Source organism: Lepidochelys kempii, chromosome 2 (assembly GCF_965140265.1).
Source record: "Lepidochelys kempii isolate rLepKem1 chromosome 2, rLepKem1.hap2, whole genome shotgun sequence".
Lineage (NCBI taxonomy): Eukaryota > Metazoa > Chordata > Testudines > Cheloniidae > Lepidochelys > Lepidochelys kempii.
Window position 1 is genome coordinate 202512212 of NC_133257.1, and position 22508 is coordinate 202534719.

The 22508-nt window shown below is 41.8% G+C and overlaps 1 protein-coding gene across 2 annotated transcripts in view; it reads right to left on the reverse strand.

The window, feature by feature from the left end:
• KCNH8 (potassium voltage-gated channel subfamily H member 8) overlaps positions 1-22508 on the reverse strand; it is a 388105-nt gene that overhangs the window by 40339 nt on the left and 325258 nt on the right. For both annotated transcript variants that reach the window (XM_073333523.1, XM_073333524.1), the window contains exon 11: positions 20288-20502. In XM_073333523.1, coding sequence (XP_073189624.1) covers positions 20288-20502 — 215 coding nt within the window. The remainder of the gene's footprint in view (positions 1-20287; positions 20503-22508) is intronic.

Consider the following 22508-nt stretch of genomic DNA (forward strand, 5'->3'; position numbering starts at 1 on the left):
GTATGATTTCTAACAAGTATAAACATGTATTTAAGATGACAGTGAAGATTCAGAAGTATTTTAAGATTTCACTACTACTGTACCTGTACAACAATTTTTAAATAAATCCACATAATTCAATTTTACTTCACACTGAATAATAGCACTGTTTAGTGTAAGAATTCTTCCAAATTTAGGGCCAAATTTTACTCTCCATTACACCAGTGTAAATTTAAAGTAGATCAAAATAAATCAGTCTGAACTTATATCAGTGTAACTGAGAACAGAATTTGGCCTTTATATTATATTTTTCTGCTTTTCTGTTGCAGACACACAAACAACATGTTAATATTTGCAAATCAATATATGCACAATGTTCCCTGGCACAATGATACATACTGGAAAAAGATTACATAACATCCCTAATATACCTGCAACAGAAATATGGTTAGATTACTAGGCAAATACTCCACTGAGAGCCAAGAGTTTTTCCTGGGTGAAACTGTGTTTTATACCCTTCTCGTACACATTTTAAAAACATAGATAAGCTGCTTTTCTAGACTCTGGATTTTTCTACATGTAACCTTCTGGTTAAGCTTTATAATCTTCTGCAGAATGCAATAATCCTGGGAAGTGAGGTGAATGAGGATGGCAAGAGTTCAAAATGATTCAAAGCTAAAATTAGTAGTTAAGCATGGTCACTTATTCAATCTCAGCATTGTAATTACAATAATAATAATTAATAACAATAAAAACAGTTTGCCTTTGTATAGGACGGTTTATCAAAAAGTATTATGGGTTCAATTGTGGAAACCCAGTCCATGGGGCTACTCACAGGAGTGAGGGTTGCATAATGGGGTCCTATTTTATGTATAGATAATCCCAGATTTTAAAAAACTACATTAAGATGGAGTTAAAGTTACATTCAAGTAATTTAGGATAAAAGACAACAGATATTTTGCAATTATCCCCATAACAAGCATTATAATTCAGAAAATTCAGAATTAAATTGAAAAGAAATCCAAACTTTTTAAGATATGGAAATGCAAGTTAAGGTACCCAAACCACCTTATTTCTGATCTGTAGTGACACCATACAATAACTGCACAATTATGATTAATGAATATTAGTATTTGTGGTGCCGCAAATTAAAGTGATTTTTAAAGACATCAGATTTCTTCTGTTTTGGTCCCTTGGGGTGTCACTGCAGGACCCCTTGTGATAGGGCATCTCATTATTAAAAATAATGTGTAAATGTAGTAAAATGCAAGGATCTTGGGAAACAAGTAAAAAGAATTGGAAATGATCCTAAAAAGTGGAGATTATGATCTAATGGTGGTTAGTGAAACATGGTGGGATGAATGTCGGTATTGATGGATATAATAATCTATATCAAGAAGAGAAGGAAAAATAGGTCACTATTTTTCCAAAAGTGTTTACAGTGCCCAGGAACTAACACACAACAGTGAGGAGTGTCAGGATGAGATTCTTTAGGTAAAGATACAAGGCATGAAAACCAAAGAACAAACAATGAACATCTGCTATAGCATACCATGTCTGACAGAGAAAAGACACCCATTTTATCATTTCTGAACTTTGTATTACTTCGCAATGTTATGTGGCGCCTACATACCAAGGTTAGAAACACAACAGATAGATGGATACCCAAGGGTTGGTCAAGGCAGTGTTTTCAAAGCTGCAGGGCACCATGCTCGGGAGAGATTTTAACTAAACAATATTTATAAACTCTGCAGCTCATATTCCAAGTAGAAAAGAAGTCAGCCTTAATCAGAGTTAAGGGAATAGGGGAGTATGAGGAAAAGCAGCTGCCATGGCTCTGCTAAAATCAGAGGGAGAGACCCTCCTTGGGTTTTGGGGAAGAACTACTCCTCCAGATCTCTCCCTTCCACCATTCCTGGCAAGGTGAATACTCACCAGGCAGAGGAAGCTGAAGTGTGTGTGGGGTGGGGTGGGGGGAGGGGAAGGGTTGGTTGCACATATGTGAAGGAAGTAATATTGAGTTTGCGGGCAGCAGTGGTAGTGGAATCAATTATCCAAAAGTGGTTCCAAAAATTCATGGCTGGAGCTTCATCACAATTTGCTTCGTTGATGCATGGATGCCTCGAATAGACAGGAGATGTCTATGAAATATCCTGCAAGGAAATGTAGGACAGACGCTATTCTCACAGTGTTTCTCTCTGGTTTAAAATTAAAAGTGTCATAGAAAGCACCTGAGAGAGAGACTGTTCTCTGACTATATTTTGCCAATATGGTTATGCAGTTTTACAGAAGAACAACCACCCCTGTTGCTAGCCATTAAATAGAAGCACAGGGAGTCTATGTGGGTGGTTGCGTGGGTGGTGTCTCGTTCAGCAGCAGGGTTATTTAATCTGAAAACAGGAGCCAGACAGCCCCAGAAGTGTGTAAGAAAAATTAAACCTGAAAAAGGCTTGTAAAAAAGCTATGCAAGGGAGCACTGAGCAGTACTTCACAGTAGCAGTGGCTGCTAAATAGGCCATGCACACAAGCAGCTAAGAAATTTGCTCCCAGAAAATCTGCCAAACCCACCTTTGCTATGGGCTTGATACTGCCATATGCTGGGCGCTCTCAGTCTGATCCAGCAAAGTATTTAAGTATAGGCTTAACTTGAAGTCCAACAGGACTATTCAAGTGCTTTGCTGGATTGAGCCAGAGCGCTCAGGAATAGCTGGAGGAATCCTATTTTGTTGAGTAGTGCTATTCGAATACAGGAGTTATGCTGGTTATGGGTTTATTGATTCAGTGGTGAACCACAGTGCAAGTCACAATTCAAATCCATTGATGTGTTTTTATGCTTAAAAGGTGTTTTTGGTGCATGCTCATTATTACAGGATAGCAACCAGGAAGTTCAGATGTGGACAGACCTCACATGTAAGATGTGAAGAGGAAAGACTGGTAATACTGTATCTGGCAAGCAGAAGGCACACACCATCAGCTGCTTGGGATCTCTTATCAGAGCAATGGTGAGCCATTCTATGGTGCTGCTAAATGCATATAAACTGATAGGTGAAAATTTAATCTGGAAAAAATGGTTACCTACCTGTAACTGTTCTTTGAAATGCAATGCAGATGTGTATTCTACTTAGGTGTGCGCACACCCAGCACACTGGAGCCAGAGGGTGGCAGTACCCCTAGGGTGGTACTCACCTCCTGTGGCACTAGCCCCCCCCCCCGGCCATATAAGGGTAGTGTCTATTTGACCTCCTCAGCTCCTTCGCACTAAACGTCAGAGGTACAGACTCTGATGCAGATCAGTGGTGGGCAACCAGTGGCCTGCAAGCTGCATGTGGCCCATCAGGGTAATCCACGAGACAGTGTTTACATTGACCGGCTGCAGGCACAGACACCCGCAGCTCCCAGTGGCCATGGTTCGCCGCTCCCAGCCCATGGGAGCTGCGGGAAGTGGCACGGGGTGCAGGTTGCCCACCACTGGGATACAGGGTGGGCCGTGGAATACATGTCTGCATCAGATCTTGAAGAACAACAGTTACAGGCAGGTAAAGGTTTTTTTTTTTTTTTTTTTTTTTTTTTGGAGTAGATGCAGCCATGTATTCTACTTAGGTGATTCAGAAGTAGTACTCACAGGCGGCAGGGCTCAGAGACTATTTAAACAAAGACTGCATCTGATCCCAAAGTCCACATTTGATCTGGAAGCAGCTGTAATGGCATAATGGTTTGTAAAACTATGCACTGAGAACCAAGTGGCAGCCCTGCCAATGTTCAATATAGGAATGTCACTTAGGAATGCTGTTGATGTTGCCTAGGCTCTTGAGGAATGGGTTCGCACCTTTTGAGAAGGTGTAGCCTGGGTTATGACATATGCTGTCATGATACAGAAGGTTATCCACCTGGAGATTATCTGTGAGAAAGACTACTTGACCCTTCATTTGGGCTGCATATGAGACAAACAAATGAGGAAAGGTTTGGTCCTATCTAGATAAAAAACTAAATATCATCCGACATCCAGTTGGTGAAGATGCTGTTCCTTAGGTGAAGAACACTCATCAACATGTAGCTTTGTTCAAGTAAAACTTGAAAACCACTTTGGATAAAAACTTAGTGTGTGGCCACAGGGTTACTAACTCTTTAGAAAACTGAATGTAAGGGGGCTCCACCAGCAAAGCCTGAAATTCACCCACTGTCCTTGCAGACGTTATCACCACAAGGAAGGTCATTTTCTGACACAGAAGGAAGACAGAAGAAGTTGCCAGAAGCTTGAACGGATGCCTCATAAGAGCCACTAGGACAGTATTAAGGTCCCACAAAGCAATCAGCTCTTTATCCTACGGGGGGAGACAAGTGACTCCTTTCAAGAACCTCACTACCATGGGGCTTGAAAACACTGACTTCTCATGGATGGGTGGATGAAATGCTTGCTACCAGGTGGACTCTCAATGAACAAAACACAAGATCAGAAGACTGAAGATGTAACAGGTACTCCAATATGTCCTGGATACAAGGCAGCTTTGGATGAAGTTCCCAGGCTAACACCAATATGAAGAACCATTTCCAGTTGGCCCAATAGGTCACTCTGGTGGATGTCTTTCTACTATTGGGCAGGAGTTGCCACACCACTTCCAAACGTTCCTCCTCCTCATCTAACCATGCAGCATCCACGCTGTGAGATGCAGTGACTTGAGCAGTGGATGCAAAACCTAACTACGATGCTGAGTCAGGAAGTCAGGATGAAGAGAAAAGGATCTGGGAGACCAAACCTGTAACGTGAGGAGGTCATAGAACTAACATTCCCTTAGCAACACTGGAGCAATGAGAATGAGCTTGGCACAGTCCAGTTTCAGCTTGAGAATGACCTCATAGATTCACAAAAACAACAAGGAGTCTGGTGGCACCTCAAAGACCAACAGATTTATTTGGGCATAAGCTTTCCTATCTCTACTTGCAATACCTTGCCTGATGCATCCTAGGATCGCATTGGCCTTTTTTACGGCTGCATCACATTGGTGGCTCATAGTCATTCTGTGATCAACCTATACACCCAGGTCTTTTTCCTCCTCTGTCACATCTAATTGATACGTCCCCAGCAAATAGCAAAAATTCATTTTATTAATCCCTAAATGCATGACCTTATACTTTGCACTATTAAATTTCATCCCATTTCTATTACTCCAGTTTTCAAGATTGTCCAGATCTTCTTGTATGGTATTCCAGTGCTCCTCTGTATTGACAATACCTCTTAATTCTGTGTCATATGCAAATTTTATCAGCACACTCCCACTTTTTGTGCCAAAATCATTAATAAAAAAGTTAAAGATCAATCCCAAAATCAACCCCTGAGGAACTCTATTAACCTCACTCCAGCTTGACAGTTCACCTTTCAGTATGACCTGCTGTAGTCTCCCCTTTAACCAGTTCCTTATCCACCTTTCAATTCTCATATTAATCCCCATCTTCTCCAATTTAATTAATACTTTCCCCTGCAAAACTGTATCAAATGTCTTACTGAAATCCAGGTAGAGTAGATCTACTGCATTTCCTTTGTCTAAAAAAAAATCAGTTATCTTCTCAAAGAAGGAAATCAGGTTGGTCTGGCATGATCTTCCGTTTGAAAAACCATGTCGTATTTTATCCCAATTTCCATTTACTTTTCTCTCTGTACCTACTTTCTTTTTCAAAATTTGTTCCTGGGATGATTGGAATTGGAGGAAAAGTGCCGATTTCCAGCTCAGGTGAAAAGCATTAGTCATGGAGCCCAGACTGAGATCCTTTCAGGGGCAAAACAGCTGGCATTTCTTGTGGTCTCTCATGGGTGAACAAGTTGATTGTCAGGATGCCCCAAACTGCAAAAATAGACCGCAAGATGCTGGGGTTCAGGGAGCATTCATGATTCAGGGAGTAATTTTTGTTGCGGTAATCCACCAGGTGATTCTGGATCCCAGGTAAGTGATGGGCCACGGGATTAATATTTTCCTCAATGAAAAACTGCCAGAGCCTGATCGCTTCCTGACATAGCACATCGGAGCGTGATCCCCGGTCTGTTCACATAATACATCATAGTGGTATCGTCAGTAAGGGTGAGCATTGCCAAGTGCCTGATGTGATCTTGAAAGGCCTGACAAGCATTGTAAATGGCACGAAGCTCCAGGATATTGATATATAGAGAAGCTTCTTGTTCTGACCACAGGCTTGATCTTTCAGTTCATCTCTCCCCAACCTATTAAGGTGGCATCAGCGACAACAGGAACCGAGTGAAGGGAACACCCTGACACACCTTGCCCGGAACCATCCACCAACATATGGAGCCCATAATTGGCAGATGAATTCGGACCAGTCTGTACAAGGGATGACAATTCAGATAATGGACTAATTTCAGCCACATCTGAAGAGGACATAGACCCAGCCTGGCATGTTGGACTACCTCTGTGTATGCAGCCATATGGCCTAGCAACCTTAGGCATACTCAGGCTGTGGCTGAGTGTTGAGATTGCAGCTCCAGACATAGGGGGCTAATCACCTGGAATTGCTCAGTCAACTGAAACACTCTTGAACTGACAGAGTCTATCAGGACCCCAATGAACTTGATTCTTTGAGCTGTCTAGGATGAGACCTAGATGACCAAGTAGGTGTAGTGTGAAATGGACATGAGAGAGGACTTCTTCTCTGGACTTTCCCCTCAGTAACCAATCATTCAGATATGGGAAGATATGAAGTTCTCTCTTCCTGAGATACACTATTACCATCGTCATGAATTTGGTAGAGAGTTGGGGAATGGAAGACAGGCTGAAGGCACCATGGTGTACTGGTAGTGGTGGCCAGCTACAACAAGCCTGAGGAACCTCCTGTGGCTCAGGAGGATTGCTACATGGATATAAGTATCCTACAGGTCCAGGGCAGAAACCAGTCATTGTGATTTAAGTCAGGGAGGATGGTTGCTAGGGCAACCATATGGAATCTCAAGTATCTGAAGTATTTGTTGAGATCACGGAGGTGTAGAATAGATCTCATCCCTCCCTTGGGCTTGGGAACCAGGAAGTACTGGGAGTTGAACCCCTGCCCCTCATGCTGCAGGGGGATCTCCTCTACAGCTTCCACAACCAGTAGAGACCGAATCTACTTAAAGATCAGTGTCTCATGAGAGGGATCCCTGAAGTGTGGGGGGGGAGTAAAGGGGTGGGGAGCAGGGATGGAGAGGGACTGTATGGCATAACCAAATCTGATGGTGCTTAGGACACTGTTGTCCATGGTAATTGAGTCCCAAACACTGTAAAAAGGAGCCAGCCTGTCCCCCAAACAGAGGGGATAGGGAAGGAGAGGTCATCACTGGCCACTGTCCTGGAAACATAAGTTAAAATGGGTGCTTGCTGGATGCCGGGGGAGGCGGGGAGAGGGAAAGGGGGAAGCTGATAGGTTAAACCCAGAACCAGAGGACCTTCTTCTCTAGGAACTGTGTGGCTTCTGTGAGTAGTACCATTGCCTTACAGGACAGGACAGAACTGTACAAAAAAAATGCCGTGGGCAGTATTGCTGCTGACTGCTGTAGTGGAATCTCTTCGCAGCCGGAGTACACACTCCCAAAGAATGTAATGTAAATCAGGAGTCTCTTAAAATGTGCTGGTTTTCATCATTTTTTTCTGAAAACAAAACCCATCTATCAAACAGTAAATCCTCAATGATCTGCTGCACAGCTGGTACAATCCCTTAATTCTGCAGCCCTGAGGCCCCTCCTCATGGTCACAGCAGATGCCATTATTCTGGACATAGCATCCACCATGTCCAAAGCTAACTGCAATGAAATCTTGGCCACCTTATGGCCTTCCACAATGAATGCCAAAAACTCTTCCTTGGAGTGTTCTGGCAGCTTGTTTGCGAACTCTGACATGGCCACCCAATTAACAAAAAGTCATATGTAGAGCGCAACACCTGCTAGTTTAACATGCACATTGGCAGGGAAGAAGAGGTATAAACCTTCTCCCCATAAAGTCAATTTTCTTGGACTCTTTGTCCATAGAGGTGGTCTGATACTTTCCCTGCCATGCCCTGTCATTTGCTGCAGTAACCACCAGAGAATTAGGGGCCGGGTGGGAGCAGAAGTCCTCAGTACCTTGCTTGGGAATGAAGTACTGTTTCTCTGAACACTTATGTGGGAGGCAATTAAGCTGGAGTATTCCAGAGGGCCTTTGCATGCTCCAGAAAAGCACCATCTCTCCCTTGGGCTTGGGAACCAGGAAATACTGGGAGTAGAACCGCTGTCCCTGACGCTGCCCGGGGACCTCCTCTACAACCTCCAGAACTAGTAGAGACTGAATCTGCTGGAGGGCTTTTATGTGGGAGGCCTTCTGTCCCTGGAGCTGATAAGTGGAGAATGTCCAACAGCTTATGTGTATTCTTCTGCGGGAATTCTGCCTGGATACCCAAGGTAGCAGCCATATGCCTTAAGAGGTCTCGGTAAGCCTTAAAGGCCTCTAAAGGAGAGGGAGATTCCAGTACAGTAGAATCAATTGGCAGGATGAGGAGGCAGTTTGCTGCACCAACAATGGGTCCCGTTCTTGCACCACAGGATCTAGTCAGAACGGCCCTGGAGGTCCAGGACAAACGAGTTCAGTGGTTGGTTGCAGTTGAGATGGTTTGGGAGTGGGAGCCATTGTTGGGATTGGTGATCTTGCCCCACAGCAGGTCAAGGAGTGAGACCTCAAGGAACGAGGAGTATCCCAAGGAGGCGACCTGGCATATGGATAAGGCATTGGTGGCCAGCAGGTACCACTTGTGCTTAAATTTAAATACGTGCTCAAGTGCTTTGCTGGATTGGACTGGTGTGTTCGAGAGGAGAGACCTCAGAGGCTTTAATTTCCAAGATAAGACATCTGTTTTACACTACAGAGATGTGGCTCATAAGCAGTTTTATTTTGAACTGTAGGTTTTGATGTTTTCAGTTCTTCCAGAAAAGCAATGTTATCCCATCTAACTTCTTCCATATTGATCACAAGGGCAGGGAGATCAGTAGATCAAGTGAACAGAAACACTAATGACTCTGATGACAATCATTCTATTAAGCTTATTAAGTGAAACTGAAATATCAGAAAGTGGGAAGAGCTGCACAATCTTCAACTACTATGGTGGATAATTGTGTTGGAAGAACACAACAGTAGCACAAAGCAGATCCTTTGCCATACTGATTTTCAAAGAACAATAGTTTGACCAACATGTTTGGTTACATGATAAATAAAATGACTGCCTGCCTACCCGTCCACCGCTCTCAGTTCTGAAAGAGCTTTTAAATTTTCAGGAGGTTGAAGTTTATGACAAAAGAATACCACTGGAACTTGATACTTTGGGGAAACTAACCGTTAAAGGTTAACGTACCCTACAAATAAGATGCCAGTTTCTCAGAAAGCAGAGAATTAGGCATTCTTTCTAAGAGCACTGGCTATGCACATCTTATAGTTATTTTTCTTTTCTGCATAAATACGTTGCTTTACTCCTTCTCAGATTCAGATTTATTTATGCCACTGGCAAACTTTACTAACTTTACTACACTGAGATGTGATGTTCCTGACAGAGAAGGAATCTACTGCTTTTCTGTTCTGAATCTACAATCTTTATTATTGTGTATAATATATTTTGTGGTAACACTGTACAGCCCCAATCCTTCTCTCTTTTTCACAGACCCAGAATTTTCGTTTTAAACAGTAAACTCTGCCAATCTTGAGGAAAAAGCTCTCCATGAAAGACAGGATGGTATTTTTAGTGCTACAAAAGAAATGGATTCATATTAATTAAATATCCTGTCTGCAAAAATAGATTTCTAAGTTCTCAAGCAAGCCATCTTTCCCTTCACAATGTGACACATATTGATAATGCCCTGCTGAATCAAAGACAGAGAACACATGCTTTCCAAACTGGTTCTTATTTTCCTTTGGGACTTCATTAAAGCTTGAGAAATGGCCAAGTATCTGACTTAGATAGTACTCTGCTCTATATAAAGTCTATGGACAGTACATAGAAGACACAGAAAATCTCTGTCACATGACAATTTGATTTTAGCTATGAAATAATTTAACTGAAGTGAATGATGGCCTGATTTATGTCTAATGCCACAGTTCCCGCTAACCAATGAGAAGTTCCTAGCTGTCTTAAAATTATTACATATGCTTAAAAACATTTACAAGTTTCTCTTTCACTAGCAAATACCTAATAATCTAGCAAAGAAAACAGAGGGGCAGAATATATACCATTTTTGTAAAGACACTTTTTTAGTTAAAATTTTGCTTTGCCAAGAATACATAAAAGGAGGACACAATGACCCTGCTAGAACAGGCTGGGTTCTGATAACATCGCAAGCCACTTGAGGATTGTTGTTTCTAGCAATATCAGCAGAACCCATTGAGGCCTTTATCTCCCCATTTCTATAGCTCTCCATTTCTCTCTCTCTCCTTAGAGGCTGAGATAGTGTTGTGGTTTCTATTTCTTATATTTAGGAGTTTTTTTGGATTTTCTTCCTGGATTGTTCAAGCTACGTTTTCAGCCCTTCCATAATGGGAAGGCTACACTTTCTACTTGAAAATGTGGGAGATCCTATTATACATCTTTCATTTCTCAGAGACAATCCTCTGCTGCTTCCTCAATGACTGCTCTTTTATCTTCCATAGAAGGAAATAATCTCTTGGTCATTAGCACCAGCTGCTTGGGGGAAAAGGGTGTTGTAGAAGTTTCTTTGCTGAATTTTATTTCATGCTGGTTGGTACACTTGTTTTTCAGATTATTTTCTGTTTTTATCTCAGCCATCCTCTTTTCTTGATTATATTTTCATCTAGTGTGGTTCTGTGAGGGAATGGGCATGGGGGGAGGGGGAGAACGGGATGCTTAGCTTTATTGTTCCCCATTCTAAATATCCTAAAATCATGAAAATCACTCTCATGGATTAAGAGTTATTTTGTCCATAAGACTGTCAGCCACATATATTATAATACATGGAGGATAGTTCTGACAGGTAAAAAGACCAAGATTTTCATAATAGACTAATGGTGTTGGGTGCCTCCAATTTTTGGTTATCCAGCTTGTCAAAGTTCCTTCCCCATTCTGAACTCTAGGGTACAGATGTGGGGACCTGCACGAAAGACCCCCTAAGCTTATTCTTACCAGCTTAGGTTAAAAACTTCCCCAACTTGCCTTTTCCTTGAACCCTATGCTCCCACCACCAAGCGTGTTAAACAAAGAACAGGGAAAGAGCCCACTGGGAGACGTCTTCCCCAAAATATCCCCCGAAGCCCTTACACCCCCTTTCCTGGGAAGGCTTGAGAATAAACAAGTTGAGCACAGACCAACTTGGGTTTCTTAGGACCCTAAGAACCCGATCAGATTCTTAAAAAACAGAACTTTATTAGAAGAACAAAACAAAGATAAAAGAAACACTCTAAGATTAGAACGGAAGATAATCTCACAGGCAGGCAGATTCAAAACATAGAGAATCCCGCTAGGCAAAACCTTAAGTTACAAAAAGACACAGAAACAGGAATATACATTCCATTCAGCACAGAGTATTTTACCAGCCATTAAACAAAAGGAATTCTAACACATTTCTAGCTAGATTACTTCCTAACTTAACAGAGTTTCTGAGACTGCACTCCTGATCTGTTCCTGGCAAAAGCATCACACAGACAGACAGACCCTTTGTTTCCCCCCGCTTCCAATCTGAAAGTATCTTGTCTCCTCATTGGTCATTTTGGTCAGGTGCCAGCAAGGTTATCTTAGCTTCTTAACCCTTTACAGGTGAAAGGGTTTTGCCTCTGGCCAGGAGGGATTTTATAGCACTGTATACAGAAAGCTGGTTACTCTTCCCTTAATTTTTATGACCCGGCTAGAGCAGGGATCGGCAACCTTTGGCACGCGGCCTGCCAGGGAAAGCCACTGGAAGTCCAGGAATGTTTGTTTACCTGCTGCGTTTGCAGGTTCGGCCGATCGCAGCTCCGACTGGCTGTGGTTCACCGTCCCAGGCCAATGGGGCTGCAGGAAGCAGCAGCCAGCACATCCCTCAGCCCGAGCCACTTCCTGCAGCCCCCATTGGCCTGGAGCCAGTGGGAGCCGCGATCTGCTGAACCTGCAGACATGGCAGGTAAACAAACTGGCCCAGCCCACCAGGGGCTTACCCTGGCAGGCCGCATGCCAAAGGCTGCTGATCCCTGGGCTAGAGTGACTTTAAAATGGCCTGGTTTTCTGAACGTGCCAATCACCCACCCTCTGAAAATTAAACCTACTTAAAAAGTGTCTCAGGTAGAAACCAAGGCACCAAAAATCACCAGTCCCTTTTGGAAATCTTGCCCAAAGTCATTTTTAACCAAATTTAATAGGGCAGGTTTTACTAAATAAATAATTCCCTTAGTTCATGATTTCGGTTGTATGCAGATATATGGAATTATGTGATAAAGCAAGACCAGTGAAGAGTCATTAACAATAAAATAGTTATGAGATGCATTAAAACTGCTCTTCACTTACTAGACCAAATTCAGCCCTTAGTTTCAGCAATCACACCAAAGGGCTTCACATGTAAAACTGAGGATTGGATTGGGTCTATTTGTAATGATAAAAACTTATGAACAGAAGCACATACACTCCTCTTTGCCAGGATCAAAAGCAGTGCTTGGGAAATTTGGAATGATAAAGAATACAGTTAAAATTATACAGGAGATTTACACAGGATAAAAATACACCATTAAGATGAGAATGGCCAAACAAACCTAACATGGAACACTCAGTCTACAGAATACCATGAACAGGACAAATTTATCTTTCCTGTTTACTGGTCTTCTCTAATAGAGATATTCACTACTTGGTAGTCTGGTCCATTCCACCATAGAGGTATGCTCAGGTAAACGCCTCGCTTGGACCACAACCCTGCAACTGCTTATACCTTTGTGGAATCCCACCGAAGTCAATGGGGCTGTGTACAAGGGCAATGGTTTGCCCTTATGTATCCCACTAGTGAGATGGGATGTATGGTACCTAAATTGAGCCAGTTAAAAGCCTGACTGGTCATTTCGACAATCCACTGGTACTCCCTAGCCTCAGATTTTCTGTGAGAACATCATTCAGCCTTGAGTATTAAAGGCAGTCTTTGAAACCAAATTCTCTTCTATATGCACTGAGATTGCTCCGGAGTTCTCATCTGCTCTCTCTTGCTACATCTGATATCGGGTGCAAGAAAAACAGATGGACAGCAAGACCAACATTGGATGAGTAAAAGTAACCCTGGAAAGCTTATTTACTTAGGTACACAGTGAAACAACACTTTGATTTCAAGTAGCCTAAATGGGTAGAGCGTAATCATTTTCTTAGTAGGGCCACCCAGGAGCACTAAGCAAGCATAAAGTGTTATTAAATGTGATAATTTGCTGAAAGCGCAGAATTATTACAGAGTCAGAGTGATGACTGATTTATCTTCAGAGTTGCAAAAATATTTTGCCCATTCTTATCAATTTCCACATGAGATTCAAGACTGCAACTGGTTTGACTCTGCTTATCTAAATATTTACAGTATATCAAGCCTTTTTTTAAAAAGCAAATTAGTTTCTGATAAATTAACATTTCTTGGGAATTATTACTCCTGGCTAATTTTAAAGGTTTCCTGGCAGCACTCCTTATTGATTATCACAGCTCATAGTTACATCCAAAAAATATCTACAACCTGTTAATCTTCAAGGTACTCGTTTAATGCACTAGCTTTCTATCTCAGGAGATGTGGATCCAAATTTAGATGATCCCCTTTAAACAAACATATTGTGCACAGTCAGAGGGTAAGAAGTTTTCCATGGTACCTATTGCACTACACAAAACTTAAGCATAATTAAAATATCTCCATGCAGTACGAATCATTTAGAGGGTCATACTGGTGCTGCTTTGTCTCAAAATTTTTTTTAATCACTGTTACATGACAAGGAGAGTCACTTTCTTCTAATTCTAAATAAGCAGAATTACCCCTAATGCTACTTTCTCTCTGCCTCACTGAAGAGCATCTGGCTAGGACTTTCTGTAGACCCATAGAATCATAGAAGATTAGGGTTGGAAGAGACCTCAGGAGATCATCTAGTCCAACCCCCTGCTCAAAGCAGGACTAACCCTAACTAAATCATTCCACCCAGGGCTTTGTCAAGCTGGGCCTTAAAAACCTCTAAGGATGGAGATTCCACCACCTCCCTAGGTAATCCATTCCAGTGCTTCACCACCCTCCTAGTGAAATAATTTTTCCCAATATCCAACCTAGACCTCCCCCACTACAACTTGAGACCATTGCTCCTTGTTCTGTCATGTGCCACCACTGAGAACAGCCTAGCTCCATTCTCTTTGTAACCCCCCTTCAGGTAGTTGAAGACTGCTATCAAATCCCTCCTCACCCTTCTTTTCTGTAGACTACATAAGCCCATTTCCCTCAGCCTCTCCTCGTAAGTCATGTGCCCCAGCCCCCTAATAATTTTTGTTGCCCTCCACTGGACTCTCTCCAATTTGTCCACATACTTTCTCTAGTGGGGGGCCCAAAACTGGACGCAGTACTCCAGATGTGGCCTCACCAGTGCCAAATAAAATTGGAATAATCACTTCCCTCTATCTACTGGCAACACTCCTACTAATGCAGCCCAATATGCCATTAGCCTTCTTGGCAACAGGGGCACACTGTTGACTCATATCCAGCTTCTCGTCCACTGTAATCCCCAGGTTCTTTTCTGAAGAACGGGCATTTAGCCAGTCAGTCCCGAGCCTGTAGCAGTGCATGGGATTCTTCCGTCGTAAGTGCAGGACTCTGCACTTATCCTTGTTGAACCTCATCAGATTTCTTTTGGCCCAATCCTCCAATTTGTCTAGGTAAGTCTGGACCCTATCCTTACCCTGCAGCAAAGCTACCTCTCCTCCAGCTTAGTGTCATCCATGATCTTGCTGAGGGTGCAATCCATTCCATCATCCATTAATGAAGATGTTGAACAAAACCGGCCCCAGAACCAACTCCTGGGGCACTCCGCTTGATACTAGCTGCCAACTAGACATCAAGCCATTAATCATTACCTGTTGAGCCTGACAACCTAGCCAGCTTTCTATCCACCTTACACTCCATTCATCCAACCCATACTAATTTAACTTGCTGGCAAGAATACTGTGGGAGACCATATCAAAAGCTTTACTAAAGTCAAGGTATATCACGTTCACCGCTTTTCCCATATCCACAGAGCCAGTTATCTCATCATAGAAGGCGATCAGGTTGGTCAGGCATGACTTTCCCTTGGTGAATCCACGTTGCCTGTTCTCGATCACCTTCCTCTCCTCCAAATGCTTTCTTGAATACCTGCTCCATGATTTTTCCAGGGACTGAGGTGAAGCTGAGATTCTCCTTCTTCTCTTTTTTAAAGATGGGCACTAGATTTGCCCTTTTCCAATCATCCAGGACCTTCCCTGATCGCCATGGGTTTACAAAGATAATGGCTAATGGCTCTGCAATCACATCAGCTAACTCCCTCAGGACCCTCGGATGCATTGCATCTGGCCCCATAGACTTGTGTATGTCCAGCTTTTCTAAATAGTCATTAACCTGTTCTTTCACCACTGAGGGCTTCTCACCTCCTCCCCATACTGTGCTGCCCAGTGCAGCAGTCTGGGAACTGACCTTGTCTGTGAAGACCGAGGCAAAAAAGAGCATTGAGTACTTCAGCTTTTTCCACATCATTTGTCACTAGGTTGCCTCCCCCATTCACTAAGGGTCCCACACTTTCTCTGACCTCCTTCTGGTTGCTAACATACCTGTAGAAACCCTTCTTGTTGCCCTTCACATCTCTTGCTAGCTGCAACTCCGATTGTCCTTTGGCCTTCCTGATTACACCCCTGCATACTCAAGCAATATTTTTATACTCCTCCCTAGTCATCTGTCCAAGTTTCCATTTCTTGTAAGTTTCCTTTTTGTGTTTAAGCTCACCGAAGATTTCTCTGTTAAGCTAAGCTAGTTGCCTACCATATTTGCTATTCTTTCTGCACATCGGGAAAGTTTGTTCCTGCACCCTCAATAAGGCTTCTTTAAAATAGAGCCAGCTCTCCTGGACTCCTTTCCCCCTCATATTAGCCTCCCAGGGGATCCTGCCCATCAGTTCCCTGAGGGAGTCAAAGTCTGCTTTTCTGAAGTCCAGGGTCTGTATTCTGCTGCTCTCCTTTCTTCCTTTTGTCACAATCCTGAACTCGTCCATCTCATGGTCACTGCTGCCCAGGTTGCCACCCACTTCTATGTCCCCTACCAATTATTCCCTGTTTGTGAGCAGGTGGCCAAGAGAAGCATGGCCCTTAGTTGGTTCCTCCAGCACTTGCACCAGGAATTTGTCCCCAACACTCTCCAAAAACTTCCTGGATTGTCTGCTGTATTGCTCTCCCAGCAGACGTCAGGGTGATTGAAGTCCCCCATGAGAACCAGGGCCTGTAATCTGGAAACTTCTGTTAGCTGTCTGAAGAAAGCCTAGTCTACCTCATCCTCCTGGTCTGGTGGTCTACAGCAGACGCCCACCACAATAACACCCTCATTGCTTTCGCCTTTAAACTTAACCCGAAGACACTCAACAGTTTCATACTGGAGCTCTGAGCAATCATACTGCTCTCTTACGTACAGTGCAACTCCTCCACCTTTTCTCTCCCACTTGTCCTTCCTGAACAGTTTATACCCATCCATGACAGTGCTCCAGTCATGTGAGTTACCCCACCAAGTCTGTTATTTCAATCACATCATAGTTCCTCAACTGTGCCAGGACCTCCAATTCTTCCTGCTTGTTCCTGCGTTTCTGTACAGGCACCTAAGATAACTAGCCGATTGCCCTAATTTCTCAGTATGAATCAGGAGGCCTTCCCAGTTGCACCCTCCTCCTTCTGTTTCCTCCTAGTATCCCACTTCCCCACTTACCTCTGGGCTTAGGTCTCCATCCCCCGGCGAAACTAGTTTAAAGCCCTCCTCACTAGGTTAGCAAGCCTGCCTGCGAAGATGCTCTTCCCGCTCTTTGTTAGGTGGATTCCATGTCTTCCTAGCAATCCTCCTTCCTGGAACAGCATCACCTGATTGAAGAATCCAAAGCCCGGTCTCCAACACTACCTGTGCAACTACGCATTTATCTCCACAATTTGATGGTCCCTACCTGGACCTTTTCCTTCAAGGGGAGGATGGATGAGAACACGACTTGCGCCTCAAACTTCTTTATCCTTCTTCCCAGAGCCACGTAGTCTGCAGTGACCTGCTCCAGGTCATTCTTGGAAGGGCTTGATGAGTCTCAGCAGAAACTCCGTCACATCCTGAATTGTAGCTTCAGGCAAACAGCACACTTCTCGAGTTTCCTGGTCTGGATGGCAGATGGATGACTCCATCCCCCTTAGGAGGGAGTCCCCGACCACCACCACCCATCTCCTCCTCTTGGGATCCATCCCACCTGGCTTCCTGGTACAGACTGAAAGATTTCCCCACAGGTCTAATTCCCTAAGGGATCAAACTAACAGATTTTTCAGTGGCCAAACCAGAAAAAAAAAAAAAAAACCTGGTTCCTTGCAAACTGGAACTGAATTTGTTTTGTTTTTTCCTGCCAAAATGACAAAAAAAAATTTGTTCGAGTGAACGAAACATTTCAAAAGTTGTTTCAAATGGACATTTTCTGAACAAATGTTTCAAATTGACATTTCATTTGCAAAATGTCATTTTGAAAGGATGTGTCGAAACGGTTTATCCTGAAAATGTTGAAAAAAACCAAACCCATCCCGGCATTTCTGACTTTTTTTCCCCCAGCTGAAAGTCTTTGCCAAATTTAACCCAAATTCCTAAAAAATACATTTATGGCAAATTTACAGTGCTCAAAAAAAAATTCACCCAATTCTAGTTATAAGTAAAAGTAAGTTCAGTCATCTGAGAGAATTGGTGGACTTTTCTTCAGGTGTGCTTCATGATGGTGCATATGTTGTCAGTCAGGATTGAGATACACTGGCAAGTCATCATGGGAAAAGTCAGGCTACTCTTGCCAGCAGTATGCCTGGCTCTGAGTACTGCTATTAATCCACTTTCATGAGCATCAAACTCAGTTTTTATGAGTACCAAATTTTCCATCATGTAAAACATAGGGGAAGAGAGAGAAAGAGAAAATAATAAGGTAACAAAAGAAGTGACTGGTTCAAATAAATTAAGGATCCTCTAAACGAAGAAGGAGAAAATCCTACAAAACTAAAATTTCCCATAAAGTTCTGGAGGTATCATTACATTTTAAACCTGCTTGGAAAACAGTATTTATTTAGAAGGACGGAAAAGAAATCTTGATACATCCAACAATGCGTTGAATTCCATTATCATAAGCATTACTCTTGCAATGACATTGTAGCACAGAAAACACCAATTGGTTGAGGCTGTGAGATCATGCCTATAAGCACTGCTCTTGGATGCTCCTTCTGAGAATACTGAGGGAAACACATCACCCAGAAGGGGGTGAGAGGGTGTGCTGGCTTTCAGTGGGGGCCAGGTGAGGACGGGGGTGGGAAGAAGAACCTGTCTACCACCCCATCACCTCAAAGGAGAAATGGATTGTGCCTAATTTGATAGGGCTTTAATAGGGTTATATGGATACAATATGTATAATAATTTACAAACTTGCCAGTATACTGAAAAGTGTGAAATATTTTTATATAGGGATGTGTGAACCCGTACACGAAAGAAGAGGAAAGCCCAAATTTCAGCCACAATCTTGAAGTGAACCCAATTCCCTTTTCTAGATTGAGATGGTATCTCAAACTCCTCCCCAACCCTCAAGAGGCCTGTTGGCTTCACTTTGCTAACATTCTTCTACCGTTTGCAGCAAACATTTGGCCATAATATGCTGGCTCAGTTGCTGTCTTAGTCACAATGAGTTCTGGGGCTTCCCAGGAGCTGCAGGGATGAGAGAGCACAATGCATTTTAGGGCACAAGTTCTTGGGCATGCCTAGATATGAAGTTTAAATATTGTCAAAATACAACATTGACAATCAGCACTGCTAGAGAGAAACCCTGGTCCAAAGTTCTCCCTTGCTTTAGGGCATAAAGCTGTCTTATCGCAGGCTATGCCATGCACAGGCTAACATGCTGCAGAACTGAGCTCCACAGGGACTTTCTGTGCAGGCAGTGGATATGGGCAGGATGAGGACATGATACTGTTTGGGTCCATACACTGTGCATCCATTGGTCCCTGGCCCCATGAAATAGTTGAGCAGTAGGCCACATCCCCTTCTTCCCCTGTACTGTGCAATAGCTGCCACAATCCACATGCCTGAGAGCTGCTATGGGATTGGGTGGATGAGTCTGTTTGTCCACATAGTATAGTTCATGCAGATATCTATGGAAATATTTGGACTAAGACCCAGATCTCCTGATCCCGAGTCACGTGCTTTAGGTTACCTCAGGCTTCATTCTATGGAGTCACTGTGAAGCCTCACAAAATCAGAGAAATTCAGATAAACACCTAACTTTATGAACGCTTAAGTGAACAAAACCTTTGAATCTCTTGAACTTTGTCCATCACTATTTTCTACCTAGTGTACTTGGTTTTGTGGTTATTTAGACTCAGATAAACACTTCCTCTTACCTAGGAGATTTTATACACTTATATGTTGAACCACAAAAGGCGAGTTGTCTCCAAATGTTTTAATTATTAAACTGTTAGTATAACTGAAATTGTGTAGCAAACTATAAAGGGTTTTGGTCAATCCATTTTGTGGTCCTTAGCAATGTCCTTAGCTTCTTCATTGCAAGCACAGGTTGTACAACATACTGATTTTCTGCATAGTCACATACCTATGAAGTCCTGGATTAAACAGCAAAATATATTTATTTGCACTGCTTTGAAAAATAGTCGTTCACATAAGAGCTCATTTCAAGCCTGGGTAGCACTGAAAATTTTTAAATGTGAAATGGAGAATTCAGTGAGCTATGAATTTAATGTTCATTAACCTGGCATTTCAGGATCTATAGGAGCTGTAACTCGAGTACATCTTTGGATACATATTTTATACGATAGCAAATAAGTGTTAAATGTAAGCAGAAGAGGACAAAATCCACTCAAAAGGAATCATTCATAAATAATGTTTTCACAAAGACAAGTGAGGAAAAGAGGTCATGTTGGGATTACCCAATCAATAATTCATGTGGTTAATGACTGAATTATCACGTCAAGCATAACGAGTAGTCATTTTAAAATGAACAATAAACCCTTATTTTACTGTAATAATCTAAACCACCTAAGTACGAGAATCATCTTTAAAGCTAACCAACACTGCAGATAGCTTAACGATACTTACATCACTTTCATGGCCTTCTCGCAGATTGTATGTGAGATCATGCTGAATGTCTTCTACAAATTTGTGAGCATACTCCGGGTAAAGATCGAGCACTTCAAAGAGTCCTTTGAGGATAATGCATTGGAGGTCACAGTAGGTTAGAGCTTTAACATCTGCGTTTGTTTTAATAACTTGGTCCTTAATTGAGAGGTTTGCTCCAATTAAATCTCCTTTACCTAAAGGAAAATATGCAAGTTATTTCAAAAGAATAAATACTTGACTCTTCTGTTGAAACAGAGGGCCATTTAACATTAACTGCTAAAACTTAAAAGCCTGCTGCTGCTACTACACAATTTCATTCCTAACATTTTAAAGACATCCATGATCTGATATTTAAAAGCTTTCTCGATTTTTGCAGGTGCAATATTACATCTGCATCTACAATTGGTGGAAGGTACAAATGCTAATCTCCAGATGTGTAACTACCTTCTTGAAGGGAGCAATATAGTAATTAGCTATACAAATATAAGTGTTTGCAGCAATTAGTGACAGGTGCAATTTTGTGTCTGCAAAAGCAGAGGCTCATTCATAGACCCTCTGTCAGAAAGGAGGAAAATTGACAAAGGTATTTATAATCAAAAAGGAAGGGGCTCTTTTAAGTAATTTTTTTTTACTTAGAGAATTTGCCTGGTGAATGATTTGCAATGTACTATGTGTCATTGTATACCTTACCAGTGTACTGTTGCAAAACAAGGAATTTAGTTGAACAAAATTCCTGACTGTCAATAAAAAAAACGAATTGATTCTCAAGCCATTATACCTTCAGATATAGGCACAACTGCCTTTGAGTCACACACATATTAAAGGACACAACTGATCCTGAGAGCATGGAAATTTTATGGTGAAATGTTCAGAAATATTTGTACATATAAGTAAAAGACAGTATTTCAAATATGAAATTCCATTTAGTTGGTAATTCCAAATGGATATTGCACTGGAACACTTAACTTAAAAGAGTTTAAAAAAACAACAACCCCCAACCAGAAGTTGCTTAAAGCAGATCAGTTTTGCTTTCTATTGCTCCTGCATATTTGCTATAAAGATCAAGATGTTACAACATTCTGTTTTCACAAGTTCCTACAGTAAACCCAGTAGGGACTGATCCACATTTACATAAGATTACATTACACTGCTCTGACAGCATAAAAGGACCCTAAATGTATTTTAAGAATGGAGTAAAGTGCCCTTAGTGTAAATGGTAATCAGGACCAATTGTGTTTATGATCCGAATGGTAAACATAATAGAAGATACAACACCACACCAACACAAATATTTTGCTATGATTTCACTGCATTATGTTCTAATGGCAACTCAATCAAAAGCAATATAAAACTAAGCAAAATGATATGTTGACTTTGTGACTGATATCACCAGCTTTTTAGACTAGATTTTCCTGATTATATTCCTGAGAGGGCAGGCAAAGTTGTCCCAGTATATATAAACAAGGACGCTAGTTAAAAAGCTATTCTGAATTTACCAAAACTGCTTTCAAATATACTAATCAGAAATTCCTCAGGTGTGTGAACATTTACTATGATGAATCTGTAAACCATCTGGACTAGATCTCAAAGTTTAGGACTTTTAAATTCAATAATACCAGCTGGGAAAAAAATACAATTTATGTTACAAGATTACCGTATATTCCTTTTCAAGTGAAACCTTAAAGAGTAAACATTGTAGATAGAATGCGGAAGACACAACTATCACAAAAATAAAATGAGCAAGTGCAGGGTACACCAACATTTGCCATTTAAACAGATGTCATCATGTAAGTCAGTCTAAGCAGCTCTTCTCTTTTCTGATTGGAGAACAGAATTGCTTGTGTGGATTTATGTGGAGACATCTGTTTGATAGTATCTCTCTGTCATTGCAGCCTTATTCACAAATTCATTTGGTTGATGGAATGATTCCCCAAACATTTCTGGCTAACCTTTTAAAACATAAATCGAATATGTATATTTATATAGCATGTCCTTTCAGCATTAAAATATATTTCTTTACTTAAAGACCCCATATTCAAACTATAAATCAAACTGATTATATCAAGCGGAACCAAAATAAATAGCTATATTGTATTAAATTATCTAATGTTGTATTAGCTGTATTGTACTGTATTGCTAATGAAAACATATCAACAAACTCAAAGACCACTCTATTGGAATTACAAGTAGAATATAAATT